Genomic DNA, 14,998 nt, shown 5'->3' with positions numbered 1-14,998 from the left:
CCCCCTGCCAGCCTGCTCACCCCAACTGCCCCCCCACAGCCTGATTGCCCCCAATGGCCCCTGCCACCAGCCCCCCCACCAGCCTGCTCACCCCCAACTGCCCTCCCCTCCTGGCCTGATTGCCCCTAACTGCCTCTGCCTCGGCCTCGCCACCATGGCTTTGTCCGGAAGGTCTCCTGGAAGGTCTCCCAGTCTAATTAGCATATTACCCTTTTATTAGTATAGATTTTGCATCCTCTGTGGGTAATATCATCTAATGTGTAGGATGTTTTGTTATTGATTCACTGCCCTCCGTCGTCTGTTTTGTTCATTTTTGTGTTCCCAGCACATAAAACAAAGACTGGTACACAGTAGGAGCTCAAGAAATATTTGTTGGGGGAGGGGCGGAATATTTGTGAAGCAAAGATTAGAGAAAAGCCCCGCTAAGAGATGTAAAGATACAGATCTTGTTAGTTATGGGGTAGAGCTATGCCTGAGTACCCTGCACTTTTATTTTTTAATGTTTTTATTGATTTTAGAGAGAAAGGGCCAGAGGGAGATAGGGAGGGAGGGAGGGAGGAACATCAATGTGGTGATCAGTTGCCTCCCATACACACCTGGACTGCAGGACCAAGCCTGCAACCTGGCATGTGCTCTGACCTGGAATTGAACCGGCACCCTTTTGGTGCAAGGGAAGATACAACCAACTGAGCCACACCGACCAGGGCTACCTGTGCACTTTCAAAAAACAAAATGATTCAGAGAATCTCTTCCTCAGGAAATTGGATTTGGACTGTGTGTGTAAGAAAGACAGAAACCGTAAACTGTGATTCTGAGAGGCTAACCAGCCAGTTGTTACGTGCACATGTTCTAGCACATCGCACCCCAGCCTTGCCACTTACCATGTCACCTTGAATAGTTTAACCCTCCCTAGTCCCAGTTTTTCGTGTATACAATGGGTAAAATAATAGTGCCTACTCCACAGTGTTATTATGAGGATTAAATGAGATAGATTATTAGAACAGAGCCTGGTACATAGTAAGCACTCCATAAGAATAACAATTATTTTATTTTTATTGAGATAAAATGGACATGTTACATTATATAGCAACTAGAGGCCAGGTGCATGAAATTCATGCACAGGTAGGGTCCCTAGGCCTGGCTGGCAATCAGGGCTAATCGGGGCCTTCCTTCCAGCTGCCAGCCGGGGCCTTCCTTCATTCCGAGCTGCCCCCTGATGGTCAGCGCACGTCATAGCGAGCGATCAAACTCCCGGTCTCCCTGTGGAACTCCCGTGGGGACACTTTGCATGTTAGCCTTTTATATATATAGATTATTATTTGCTTAAGCTAGTTCAAGATATTGTTATTTACATCCAATTAGTACTAAGGTCTTAATACTCATAGTAACCCCTCCTCCTTAAAAAGCCTGTAGAGTAGCATGTTGTGTACTGTAATCTGCCTTTTTAAATATATATATATTTTTATTGATTTTAGGGAGGAAGGGAGAGGGAGCGAGATATAGAAATATCAATGATGAGAATCATTGATCGGCTGCCTCTTGCACGCCTTCTACTGGGTATTGAGCCCACAACCCGGGCATGTGCCTTGACTGAAACATGGATGATGAGTCACCAACTGAGGTACATGCCCTTAACCTAAATGGAACTCGGGACCCTTCTGTCTGAGGACTGATGCTCTATCCACTGAGCCAAACCGGCCAAAGCTGTAATCTGTCTTTTAACAGACCCTACATGATGCTTAGATTCTTCTATCTCTTCTTTTACCCCAGACAGGGCCTGAGCATCCCCCATTATTTCTCCAAAGACAATGTTTAGAACCCTAAGGATTGTTTTATAGCCCATTCACCAGAATTCTCCCTTCTCCTAGTAACAACACCCAAATGGAATTTCAATTTTTGTGCCCTCCCAGACTTCACTCCTGTGGTTTGAAATTTCCCTGCCAGCTCAAAGGATGGGCACAGGACCCAGGCCTGGCTAATTAGTATATCATTCCTCTCCAGTGGTTCTCAACCTTCCTAATGCCGCAACCCTTTAATACAGTTCCTCATGTGGTGGTGACACCCAACCATAAAATTATGTTCGTTGCTACTTCATAACTGTAATTTTGCTACTGTTATGAATCGTAATGTAAATATCTGATATGCAGGATGTATTTTCATTGTTCATGACCCACAGGTTGAGAACCGCTGCTACTGGTTCAATTGGTCCAATGGGCATCTGCTGGGGCCTTTTGCTGGGTCTGATGGGAGAAAGGGGTTTGTTCTTGCATAGGAGGATGGAGATGGTGGGATGTAAGCCTGGCAATGCTCCCAGGAGGTGTGAGCCTACCTTGGAGTGGGGCTGTGTTACTTAAAATGTTCTTCTGGCTACTGTAATAGAAACCCAAATAGTGGTTCAAGTAAAATAGACATTTATTTCTCTCTTATGCAACAATCCAAGTAGCAGCAATACAATATGGCGGCTCCATGCTCCTTTCCTTTTGTCGCTCAGTTATTTAGAGGGTGTGGACCACCCGACCCCACAGGATCCACTCCACACAGCGGGAGGCAGAAGAGGAGGAAGGGGAGGACTACGCCTTTAAGAGTAGGACCTTGCCGAAGCCGGTTTGGCTCAGTGGATAGAGCGTCAGCCTGCAGACTGAAAGGTCCCAGGTTCGATTCCGGTCAAGGGCATGTACCTGGGTTGTGGGCACATCCCCAGTGGGAGATGTGCAGGAGGCAGCTGATCGATGTTTCTCTCTCATCGATGTTTCTGACTCTCTATCTCTCTCACTTCCTCTCTGTAAAAAATCAATAAAATATATTAAAAAAATTATTAAAAAAAAAAAAAAAGAGTAGGACCTAGCATTTGCCCACATCCTTTCCTTTTACATCTCATTGGCCAGGACTTAGTCACATGATCACATTTTGCTGCAAAGGAGACTGGAAAGGCAGTTTTTACTCTGGGTGACCAGGTAAAAATCACTAGTTCTATCATCATAGAAGGTGATTGGATTTGAGGGGACAACAGACAGTCTCATTCTTAGAGCAAAATTGGAGCCAAGAGACAGCAACAAAATCCTGACATCTTTTCAGTCCCTGGATCCAACTGTACCTGAAGTGGACCACTGAACTTTTTAAATTACACAAGCCATTAATTTCCTTTATGCATACGCCTGTTTGAATTGGATTTTTGACCACTTGAAACATAAAGAATCTTCATTAATACAGTGGGGCCTTGACTTACGAGTTTAATTCGTTCCGAGACCGAGCTCGTTAAGGAGCTCGTTAACTCAAATTACTTTATCAACTCAATGCAAAAAATCGGCCGAGAGACAGCTGGTATCTCAAAAAACTCGTTAGTCGGAACACTCATAAGTCAAGGCCCCACTGTATAGTGAAATATAAAGCCCCTAGTTATTGTCCAGCACAGAGCAGAGTTCATAAGTGGGCATATTATTGTTCTTGCTGTGACTGTTGTAGATGGCCCTATAGCTCACTCCATCTCTGCCTTCTTGACCTGTTTCTTCTTCTTTAAACAAACAAAAATTACATATATATTTCAGAGAGGAAAGGAGAGGGAGAAATAGAAACTTCAATGATGAGCAAATCATTGATCGGCTGCCTCCTGCAACGTCCCCTACCTGCAACCCGGGCATTTGCCCTGACGGGAAATCCAACATGACCTCCTGGTTCATAGGTTGATGCTCAACCACTGAGCCATGCCAGGGTGGGCTCTACCTGTCTCTCCTTCCTACCCCAGTACTGAGAGACAACTCAGCTCCACCTTTTGTCCTCACAGCTCTATTGACTCATGGGTGATGATGTTATTTGTCTCTGATTCCAATGGAATTTCATTTCTTCATCTCCCATACACACAGCAGAAAAGCAGCATGTTACCCCAAAAATGTTGGGGGAGGGAGTCCTGAAACCTGTGTGTATGATAGCCACCCTCCCCCAGTGTCTGGTCATGCTTCACCCAATCCTTTCCTTAGGGTTCTTGGTTCTTTTCTTTTACATTTTTTAATCTTAATGAAGAATGAACATGAGGCACAGGCACCAAACAAAGAAGACTGACTCCTGTTTCATATCTTTGGTCACTGTTTTCATCTACTTCTGTCCATTGTGATGCATCTCCAACAGTTACAAGATTTCTCTAGGGAAGGGTCTGACCCCCAGTATGCAATAGAGCTCTCCACCAGCCACCCTGTGAGCTGAAGACTTTGGAATAGGGATCAAGTGCCAAGAGGGCCAGTGGGATGGGGCCCAGTGAAGGTGGGGGGAGGGGGCCACAGGGTATGGAGCACAATGGGCTCTACTGGGGAATGGGAGCTTTCTGGGAGAGGAGTGCCCTTCCTGCCCCCATCGTGACAGAAGCTGCCCATGGGACCTGTGTCCTGGAGGCAGGAGAGAGCCAGCTCAGGTCGGGGAGACTGAGGTTGTGTGCTGGGCTTCCTCCTTCTTCCGCCGCCGCAGCACGAAGTCTCCAGGGGCGGCTGGACTCATGGCATAGAAGACATTGGCGTTGTCAGGAATCAGGAGCTCTGGCCAGGTGTGGACACAATCATGAAACGTCCGTACAACCGCATACTTCCCCCACAAGGGACCTAGGTAACCTTCTGCCATTCACCCTGAGGCTGAACAACCTTGGGTCCCTTCAGCCAGTGCTAAGCCAACCTCATTCTCCTCTCATTGGGAACCTGGACCACTTCCCACTCAAAGCCTGCACAACATCATGTCTCCTCCCCACCCAAACCTGGGCAACTTCCCGCCACTTCCCCCGGAGTCTAGACAACCTGTACTGCAAGCTTGGGCAAACTCAGGCCACCCATCCCAAACAACTTCCTTCCTACCCCACCCTCTCCTCATAGCCGATTCCCAGCCAAGTTCATGCTGCTATTACCATGAACTTGGATAACTCTGACTTCCTACTTCCAGCCTGCACAACCTATGGCCCTTGACACCTGAGCCTCATATATTCCTTCCTTCCTAATGTCCGGCCTACTTCATGTCGTGTCCTTTAATATAGCAACCTCTTGACTCTCCCTTGCAAAAATTGAATAAACCTCCTACACTGAACAATCTCACGCTCCCCTACCCTGAATTTCAATACCTTTTGGCCTTCTCCTGTGCCAAGTTCAGACACCTTCAGATTCCCCAGGCTGAGCCTGGACAAACTCATTTCCCCTCAATTTAAAGCCCAGAGCCCCTTCAGTCTTGCACCCCACCAAGTTAAGCCTGAGCAACCTCGTGATCCGATACATTTAAGCCCAGACAAGCTTCTACAGTCCCTCTTGTCTAACCCTGGGCAGTCTCATTTCCCCATAATCCCAGGTGCCCTCTTGCCTTGCCAGGATAACCACATGACTCATATAATTGAGGAACAAATATTTTACTGCCTCTTACCCCCACTCTGTTTCATCTTATCCCTGCCCTGTGCCTGTACCACCTCCTGGCCCTGTTAGGGCCATCTCCCAGCTGCCCCCCAACCAAGGCTCCACGCTGTCCCTGCTCACCCTTTTCCCCAGGAAGGACCTGGAAGAGCTGGTAGTCACGGGCCCAGAACTGGGCCACATTGTGCTTCTGCAAGGCTCTCTGCACCACACTGGGGGCCTTGTCCTGACTCGTGAGCTGGGAAAAGGAAGCGGGAGGTCAGAGGTGACAGTCCGAGCCCCAAGGGCAGGGCTGCCCTCAGCAGGTCCCGCCCCGTTCCTCACCAGAATGCTCCGATACAGGTTCCCATGATCATTGTCGATGCTGACTCGGATGACCCGGGCCTCTGAGCCCTGCTGCCCCACGTGGGAGATTCCAGGACAGCTCAGGGTCAAGGCCAGGGGCAGCTGTAAGCAGTGGGGGATGGGAGCTGAGCAGTGGGAGAGCATTAGGCCCCTTCCTTATTAATGCATTCAACACATGCCCCTACACACCCAAAGCCAGGGACACACAATTAGGGCACATACACACAAGTCCACATCTGTGCAATCCCATCACATACAGACCTTCATTTCCTGTTCCACACATTTACATGATTGATAAACACACACCCATGTTCACACACAAAATATCCTATGTACACAGAACAGAAAGCACATACATATGCTCACAGTTGCTGCACACATATAAGTGCATATCCATGAACAGCCAGCACATGGGCCTGTGGATATGGTGGATATTCATACCCACATTTCCTGGAGACACACCAATTCTAGCAAAATGTGGGATTGCATCATGGGCGAGCAGACACACAGGTCCAGATCTGAGCACAAGCCAGACGGAGGGACAATTTCTCAATCAGGGCCATGAAAATGTACATGGTCCCTTGGACAGACACCCCCAGGGCTGAGCCAAGCATGAGTTCAATCTCCTATGTACATGCCTGGCCTCAAATCACACACACACACACACACACACACACACACACACACACAGCCCTGGGTGCCCACAGTCCCAAATGCACACACAGGCAGTCCTGGTACCTTGGTGCTGGGGCCTTGGGGCCCTGGAGAGGCTGGGGGACTTCCAGGAGGAGGGTCCCTCATTCTAGGACTGGATGGGGGAGACCCTGGGGACAGACTGGGAGAGACACAGAGCCTGAGGTGGTGTGGCTACCCTGACCTCTGACCCTGCCATCTCCAGTTCCTTCACTAAACAGGATGCTCACCTGGAGGTGGGGGATGAGGGGTCCCCAGGACTCCCACCAGGAGAGGAGCCTCTCTCTCTGGACAGCTTCCTGAGGATGGGACAGGGGATGAGGATAAGGCCAAACTCAGAGCCAGAAGCAGCCCCCTGTCTCTGCCCATATCACCCCACCCACATTCCCAAGACTCACGCACTGAGACGCTTGGTGAGGCTGATTCGTCGCCGCACACGTGGGGAGCTGGGACAGGAGGCGGCTGGTGGTTCAATGACACGGGAGACACGGTAGCTGAGGGTCAAGGTGCAGATGGGGGCATTGGGAGACGAGAGTTAGAATCAGTTGGGAGCTGGGTTTGGACATTGTGGGGAACAGCCAAGTACTGAGCACCAAATACCAGGGTCAGAGTAGTAAATAGGGTCATAAAGAAACTGGGTCTTATTAGGAATGAGATGGGATGGCTTGGCTGGCAGGTCACACAGGGATTCACAGATGGGACTGAGGAGTCAATTGGGTCAAGAATAGAATTCAAGGTTGGGTAATCACTGGAGTCATGGATTCCCCAGAATGAAGGAAATAACTGGGATAGTTGAGTTGGACGGTCAAATATACGTCAAAGTTGGAGTCAATTACTCAAAATTGGGGGTCAGTGATTGGGCTTGGAGTCAGATGGGGGTCATGAATGGGATCGCGGGTCAGATAGGGTCAGAGATGGGAAGAAAACAGAAGGGATGGTTGAGTTGAAGTCAGAAAGTCAGATAGAGTCAAATTTAAGGTTGGAGGTCATTTGGGGCCCTCGATTGGGCTGTAGATAATGCAAGGACACAGGTTGGGGGTCAAGGCTCAGGAAGGGGGTGGCCTTAGAAGGATTTGGAGAGGTGTACAAGGTAAGCAAATCAGGGTCAGTCGAGGCGGGGCTGGGCCAGGCCTCAGGGTGGTCACCTCTGCTCCTCACTGAGCTGGCGCTGGGCTCGCAAGGCAGCCAGGATGGGCGGGCAGGGGCTCAGGCAGTAGCTCCGACAGCGCTTCTGCAACTGCTGGATTCGGGCCAGGATCTCCCACTCCTGAGGGTATGGTTTCTGAGACCTCATCCCTGCCCTGACCCCACCCTGGCCCCTCCCACACCCACCCCAGCGCCCACTCACCTTCCTCCTCTTCTCAAAGTTGATGAGATCCCCCTGGGGGAAAACTTTGTCTGAATTGGAGTCTCCAGGATTAGGATTGATGGAGGGTCAAGGTCAGGGGTTGGGATGCCAGGAGCCCTACTGCACTAAGGGAGCTGGGGTGGGGTTTGCAGGCAGGGTCAAAGGTGGGATGTCAGGAGGCCACTGTGCTGAGGGCAAGTGGTACTGGGGTCAAGGGTCAGGAGTCAGACCTCGAGCATGTCCGGCAGGGCTGTGTCCAGCATAACCAGGTCCGTGAGAAAGGTGCCAAGGTAGGGAACCGGGCCTGGGGGCAGTTTCTGTGGCCCCCAGAACTCCAGTCACTCTCCACCATCACAGACCCCATCACGCTCCATCCCCTTCCATGAGGGTCCCGCCCGTCCCCCACCCCAAACTACCACCACTCACTGAAGGCAGGCTCCCTGGGGGCGTATTCTCCTCTTGGGGTCCCTCAGTGGCCTCCTCCTGTGGGCAGGAGAAGAACTGAGCAGATCTGGGGTCTCTCCGACCTCTCCTTCAGGGAAGAAGCCTCAATACACACCCATTTTGCTTTTATTTTTATTTATTTATTTTTAAATATATGTTTATTAATTTCAAAGAGGACGAGGACGGGGGAGACAGAGGGAGAGAGAGAGAGAAACATCAAGAATCATTGATCGGCTGCCTCCTACATGCCCCACACTGGTGATCAAGCCCACAACCCTGGCATATGCCCTGACCTGGAATTGAACCGTGACCTCCTGGCTTATAGGTAGATGCTCAACCACTGAGCCATGCAGGCCGGGCCCATTTTGCTTTTAGCAATTACAAACCAGTTGCAAAGGTCACGCTCCAAGGAAAGTGAACAGGGGGAGGGAGGAAGGGAGCAGATCAGTGGCAGGGGGTAGGTCCCACTGAGGATGACTGGAGGTGGGGCTTGTGGGTGCCAGGGCCCCCAGGGACAGCCTCCGCACAGGTGAGAATCTTCGTCCCAGGTCTGAGGGACCAGGCCCTCAGGCAATCCCCTGGGAATGCCCTGAACTTGCCTTCGTGGCATCGTTCTGCCTGGTTAATTATATCATTGCAGGGGCAGCTATCATTGCCCTGTGTGTCTCCCCTGTCTGGGGCCTGATCCCCGCCCCCCCCCCCCCCCCCCCCCCCAGGGCAGGAACTGTGTCTCTCTGGTTCCTGTCCAAGCCTCCTGGCATAGTGCCTGGTACACAGTAGGTGCTTAACGCAGAGCTCCTTGTTCCTTGAGATATTCATTCACTCACAGATATTAATTGAGAGCCTGCTCTGGGCCAGGCACTGCTCTGGCTCCTGGGGAAGCAGTAGTGAGTAAAACACAAAAACACGCCTCATGGAGCAGACATCAGGGAGGAAGAGAGAGCAACAACCAAACTTAACATGTAATTAAGGATACTCAGAGATAAGAAAAGAACAATAGAGCCCAGCCCATGGCTCAATGGTTGAGCAGCGACCTATGAACCAGGAGGTTACAGTTCAATTCCTGGTCAGGGCACATGCCCGGGTTGGGGGCTTGATCCCCAGTGAGGGGCCTGCAGGAGGCAGCCAACTGATGATTTTCTCTCTCATCATTGATGTTTCTATCTCTCTCTCCTGCTCCCTTTCTCTTGGAAATCAACAAAAATATATTCTTTTAAAAAAAAGAATGAGATGTGGGGGGCACAGGGAGGGCACCTCGAGGGAACATCTGGGTAGGGACCTGCAGGAGGTGAATGTGAGGACTGCCCCATCTTCTCTGGACTCAGCCTAACACCCTAACTGCATTTAGGACCTCGATCTTGCCTACAGTAAGTCTGATCTGTGGGCACATGTTTGCTAGTTTTGCTTATTAAAGTCAACTTTTTTTTTCACTCTTCGCTGTGACTCTAGCCTTGAGTGACCTTTTCCTTGTAACTTCTGGTATTTGTTGAATGAATAAATAAGGCGGTTAGCGAGTGTGAACTATCATGAGGGCAGCAGAGGCAGTAAAAACTCAGGCTGCCCACATACAAGGACAAGGTCATTTCTGGGGTGCAGGGAAGGACGCTGAACCTTAGGACAAGGACAGCCTGTGCCTTGCCCGCCCCAGGTCCTGGGCCGGGCCTCTGTACCTGGGAAAGAATCTCTCTGCTGCTGAGATGGTTGTTCTCGTCCGAGAAAATCTGCGAAAGTTTCCTGAACGTGGATAACGGTTCCCTGGGGGGGACAGGAGAGGGTCAGGGCGGGAGGGTCAGGGCTGGGTGGGTAGGGAGGTCTCGCCCCAGCTTCTCTCCCCATCCTTGCTCACCTGCTCACAGCGCCCCAGCTGCTCTTGAGCCGATATATGGGGTTCGACTGCAGGGCGGACAGGATGGCGCGCAGGGAGGAGAAGTTCCGCAGTTCCCTGCAGCGCTGGGGAGGGGGGGGAGCAGGGGGAGGGGCGCTCAGACCCCAAGCCTGACCAGCTATAATCCGGCTCTGATGGTCTCCTCACTTCTCACCCCAGGTCTGACCTCTACGACTGGCCCACATCGACTGGCACACATCGGACAGGCTACCAGCAGGACCGTCTCCCGCTCCGGAGTCCCTCCCTCTCCCCACCTGCTGCCCGGCCCCTCCCCCCGCAGCCCCTACCTCTGACCTTGGCTTCTGTCTCCGACAGTAACTTCTCTGTGGGCACTAGAGGCGCCCGCGGCTTCTCTCCGGAACCCAGACCCCTCCTCTCGGAACCCAAGTCTCAGGCCAGGTCCAACCTTTCCACTCCCTCTTCTGGCCACGCGCCCTCCCTCTCTCCAGGGCCCGCATTTCTGTCTCTTCCTCTCTGACCAGAGGTTCCTGCCCCGCCCCTACCTAGTCTTTACCGGGACCCCGGCCCCCTTCTCTGGGCTTTGGTCCCTCCTCCAGTCCCGTACCCGCCCGATCACACCCATCCCATCCTCTTATCCTAAGGCCTACCCCGCTCCTCGGCGTCCCCGGCCCCCGCCGGGCACAGCCTTGTCCTCGGCTTTTCCCTTGGCACCTTCCAGCCTAATGCTGTCCACACCCCCAGACCCCCGTCTTGCGCCTTCCGCCCACGCCAGCCTCTCTAGGTACCTGGGCCCCGCCCCCGAACAGGCACCTGGGCAATGCGGATCCACTTTTCCAGCCGCTGCGCCCGCTGCGGGGCAGCCAGGCCCGGCGCCCCGAGCACAGAGCCCAGCACGCAGCCGGTCACCAGGTTGAACTGGGTCACGGTGGCGCGCACAGTTGGGGCGATGCCGGCGGCCCCTGGCCGGGTCCCGTTGGGACCACACGGAGCCCAGGCACTCGCAGGGCCGCACGCGGGAGAAGAGTTCCTGAAAGGGGGTGGGGGTAGGATCTGTGCTCAGCCGGACCTGCCCCTCCTCCCCACCCCCACGGCGCCCTCCTGCACCCTCACCACGTCCATCAGCGTCAGCTGCTCAGCCACTTGGTCGACACTGAAGTCCAGGAGCTCAGGGCCTTCCTGCGCCAGCCCTTCCTCCTCTTCCAAAGGAGCCTTCGGGGGAGTCTGGGCTGGGGGTCCGGGCAGTCCCAGGGGGCCCTAAGGGAACATTAGAGGGGGTGAAACTCCCCAGGGTGGATGCAGGACTGGCTGTGGGGCCCAGGGCAAGTCCCTAAGCGTTTCTGGGCCTCACTGTCCTCACCTGGGAAATGGAGACCCCCCTGAATGTCGGTAAGGACTTAAAGCAACAGTAACGTTCACTGAGCACGGAGTGTGGTTTAACCCGGTATTTAGCACACTCACTAGTGAGCCCGGCACTACCTATAACCACCTCCTGGGGCGGGGAGGAGCAATTTGCCTCAAGTCAGTTCGGTAAATGACAGGGCAGGGAGTTGAAGCCAGGTGCTCAAAGACTAACGTAGAAAATAGAGCTTTGTGACTTTATTAAGAAAAAATCATATATATATATATATATATATATCTTTCAGAGAGGAAGGGAGGAGAGAATCATTGATCGGCTGCCTTCTGCAGGCCCCACACTGGGGCTGAGCCCTCAACCTGGGCATGTGCCCTGACCAGGACCCCAACCATGACCTCCTGCTTCATAGGTTGAAGCTCACACCAGCTGGGTTTGCCCTTTTCTTTTGGTGAGAGATGGTATAACTTTGTGGTTGGGGAAGGTTATTGTCAGAAAATGCCAAGTTCAAATTCAAACTTGTCCACTGGGCTTGCCATGGGAACTAAAACAAGCCTTTAAACTTCTCTGCGCTTTCTTTTCTTCATCTGCATTCCTTTTTATTTGATCCCCCCTCCCACATTTCTTTTTTAAAAAACCAAATGAGCCGAAACCGGTTTGGCTCAGTGGATAGAGCGTCGGACTGCGGACTGAAAGGTCCCAGGTTCGATTCCGGTCAAGGGCATGTACCTGGGTTGCAGGCACATCCCCAGTGGGAGGTGTGCAGGAGGCAGCTGATCGATGTTTCTCTCTCATCGATGTTTCTAACTCTCTATCTCTCTCTCTTCCTCTCTGTAAAAAATCAATAAAACTCCCACATTTCTTTTTTAAAAAACCAAATGAGACCATGCATACCAGGCTGCTGTAAAGTACAGGGGACACCTTAGGAGCTGGACTCCCGCTGCATGTGGAGAACTGTGCCACCCAGCCTCCAAATGTCCCTCCAAGGCATTGTTGTCCTTGTTTCTTTTGCTTGTTTTTCTTTTTCGTCTATTCTACTTTTTCTTTTTGTTCATGTGTGTCCTTGAAAACCCTGTTTACAGTAATCTGCACCTTGCACCCAACTATCTTGCTCATAAACACTAATTATTTTGGCTCCAGGAATGCAAGGACTGTGAAAGCCCTAACTTTGTTTTGTTTGGAAATTGCAAGTGTTGCTCAGCATTTTGGGAAATGATGTCACTAACATCTATGCTACTGCGTCCGTGTGGCCAGTGCACTCTCCCGCATTAGTAGGTGTTTGTGCCTCATGCCTCACATTCACCATGATCTTACGACCGACAAAATTCCACCATGTCTTCTAGTGAGGCATGGCTAAGCACCAGCACAGCAATGAGCATAGTTCCTTGTGTAAATTGCTTTTGTTTCCTTTTTCCTTGGTATTACAGTTACAACATCATATTATTATTTTAAGATTATCTGAATGAGTCTGCTTACTTGTCTTTCATTTCAAATGAGGACAGGTGGCATTGCAAAATATTAGTTTAAAGAGTGGCATTGGGCCCTAACTGGTTTGGCTCAGTAGATAGAGCATCGGCCTGTGGACTAAAGGGTCCCAGGTTCGATTCTGGACAAGGGCATGTACCTTGGTTGCGGGCACATCCCCAGTAGGAGGTGTGCAGGAGGCAGCTGATCGATGTTTCTCTCTGTGATGTTCCTAACTCTCTATCCCTCTCCCCTCCTCTCTGTAAAAAAATCAACAAAATATATATTTTTTAAAAAAGTGGCATTGGGCCTGACTGGCGTGGCTCAGTGGTTGAGCGTCGACTTATGAACCAGGAGGTCATGTTTTGATTTCTGGTCAGGGCACATGCCTGGGTTTCCGGCTCACTCTGGCCGGGCTACATTTTTTTTTTAAGTGGCATTGGGCCCTAGCCGGTTTGGTTCAGTGGATAGAGCATTGGCTTGTGGACTGAAGGGTCCCAGGATCGATTCCAGTCAAGAACACATGCCCAGGAGAAACCAAGATGGCGGCATAGGTAAACACCTGGAAATTGCTGCCTCCGACAACAACTTCAAAAATACAACTAAAAGACAGAACGGTCATCATCCAGAACCACAGGAAGGCTGGCTGAGTGGAAATTCTACAACCAGAAGGAAAGAGAAGAACACACAGACTCAGAGGAGCTATGAAAGTAAAGTACAGAGGGAAGCAGACAAAATGCGAAGACAAAGAAACAGGTCACAAATGACAGAAATGGAGGAAAGCAAATGACTGGATATAGAGTTCAAAACTATGTTTCTAAGATTTTTCAAGAATTTTATGGAAACCGCCGATAAATGTAGTGAGATCCTCAAGAAATCTAGTGAGACTCTCGATGTTGTGATAAAGGACCAACCAGAAATTAAGCATACACTGACTGAAATAAAGAATATTATACAGACTCCCAACAGCAGATCAGAGGATCGCAAGAATCAAGTCAAAGATTTGAAATACGAAGAAGCAAAAAACACCCAACCGGAAAAGCAAAATGAAAAAAGAATCCAAAAATACGAAGATAGTGTAAGGAGCCTCTGGGACAACTTCAAGCGTACCAACATCAGAATTATAGGGGTACCAGAAGATGAGAGACAGCAAGATATTGAAAACCTATTTGAAGAAATAATGACAGAAAACTTCCCCTACCTGGTGAAAGAAATAGACTTACAAGTCCAGGAAGTGCATAGAACCCCAAACAAAAGGAATCCAAAGAGGACCACACCAAGACACATCATAATTAAAATGCCAAGAGCAAAAGACAAAGAGAGAATCTTAAAAGCAGCAAGAGAAAAAAAGTCAGTTACCTACAAGGGAGTACCCATACGACTGTCAGCTGATTTCTCAACAGAAACCATGCAGGCCAGAAGAGAGTGGTAAGAAATATTCAAAACGATGAATAGCAAGAACCTACAACCAAGATTACTTTATCCAGCAAAGCTATCATTCAGAATTGAAGGTCAGATAAAGAGCTTCACAGATAAGAAAAAGCTAAAAGAGTTCATCACCACCAAACCAGCATTATATGAAATGCTGAAAGGTATTCTTTAAGAAGAGGAAGAAGAAAAAGGAACTCTTACCATTTGCCACAGCATGGATGGAACTAGAGAGCATTATGCTAAGTGAAATAAGCCAGTCAGAGAAGGATAAATACCACATGATCTCACTCATTTGTGGAATATAATGAACATCATAAACTGATGAACAGGGACTGATCCAGAGACGGAGAGGCATTGATTGGACTGTCGGGCCTTGGAGGGAAGGTAGGGGAGGGTGGGGGTAAGGGGGAAAGATCAATCAAAGGACTTACATGCAAGCATATAGGTCTAACCAATGGACATGGACAATGGGGGTGGTGAGGGCATGAGCGGGGGGGGGGTAGGGGGTAACGTGGGTATAAGGACAAATATGTAATATCTTAATCAATAAAAAATATATTTAAAAAAAAAAAAAGAACACATGCCCAAGTTTCAGGCTTGATTCCCAGTAATGGGCAGGCAGGAGGCAGCCGATCAATGATTCTCTCTCATCATTGATGTTTCTATCTCTCTCCCTCTCTCCTCTTCCTCTCCTGAAATCCATA

General features: G+C 50.3%; 1 protein-coding gene across 1 annotated transcript in view; it reads right to left on the bottom strand.

Annotated features, from left to right (window-relative positions):
• Positions 1-4,057: 4,057 nt before the first annotated feature.
• Positions 4,058-14,998, bottom strand: part of RGL3 (ral guanine nucleotide dissociation stimulator like 3) — a 14,878-nt gene continuing 3,937 nt past the window's right edge. The window contains 16 exon segments of the mRNA XM_014446871.2: positions 4,058-4,523; positions 5,496-5,610; positions 5,697-5,819; positions 6,456-6,552; positions 6,641-6,709; positions 6,809-6,904; positions 7,556-7,677; positions 7,759-7,791; positions 7,989-8,075; positions 8,185-8,241; positions 9,873-9,957; positions 10,049-10,152; positions 10,859-11,014; positions 11,016-11,075; positions 11,159-11,257; positions 11,259-11,302. Of these exon segments, the coding sequence (XP_014302357.2) occupies positions 4,399-4,523; positions 5,496-5,610; positions 5,697-5,819; positions 6,456-6,552; positions 6,641-6,709; positions 6,809-6,904; positions 7,556-7,677; positions 7,759-7,791; positions 7,989-8,075; positions 8,185-8,241; positions 9,873-9,957; positions 10,049-10,152; positions 10,859-11,014; positions 11,016-11,075; positions 11,159-11,257; positions 11,259-11,302 (1,472 nt within the window). The 3' untranslated portion in view covers positions 4,058-4,398.

The sequence above is a fragment of the Myotis lucifugus genome, unplaced genomic scaffold (genome assembly GCF_000147115.1).
Source record: "Myotis lucifugus unplaced genomic scaffold, Myoluc2.0 scaffold_583, whole genome shotgun sequence".
Lineage (NCBI taxonomy): Eukaryota > Metazoa > Chordata > Mammalia > Chiroptera > Vespertilionidae > Myotis > Myotis lucifugus.
This window is presented reverse-complemented; position numbering and strand designations above follow the sequence as displayed.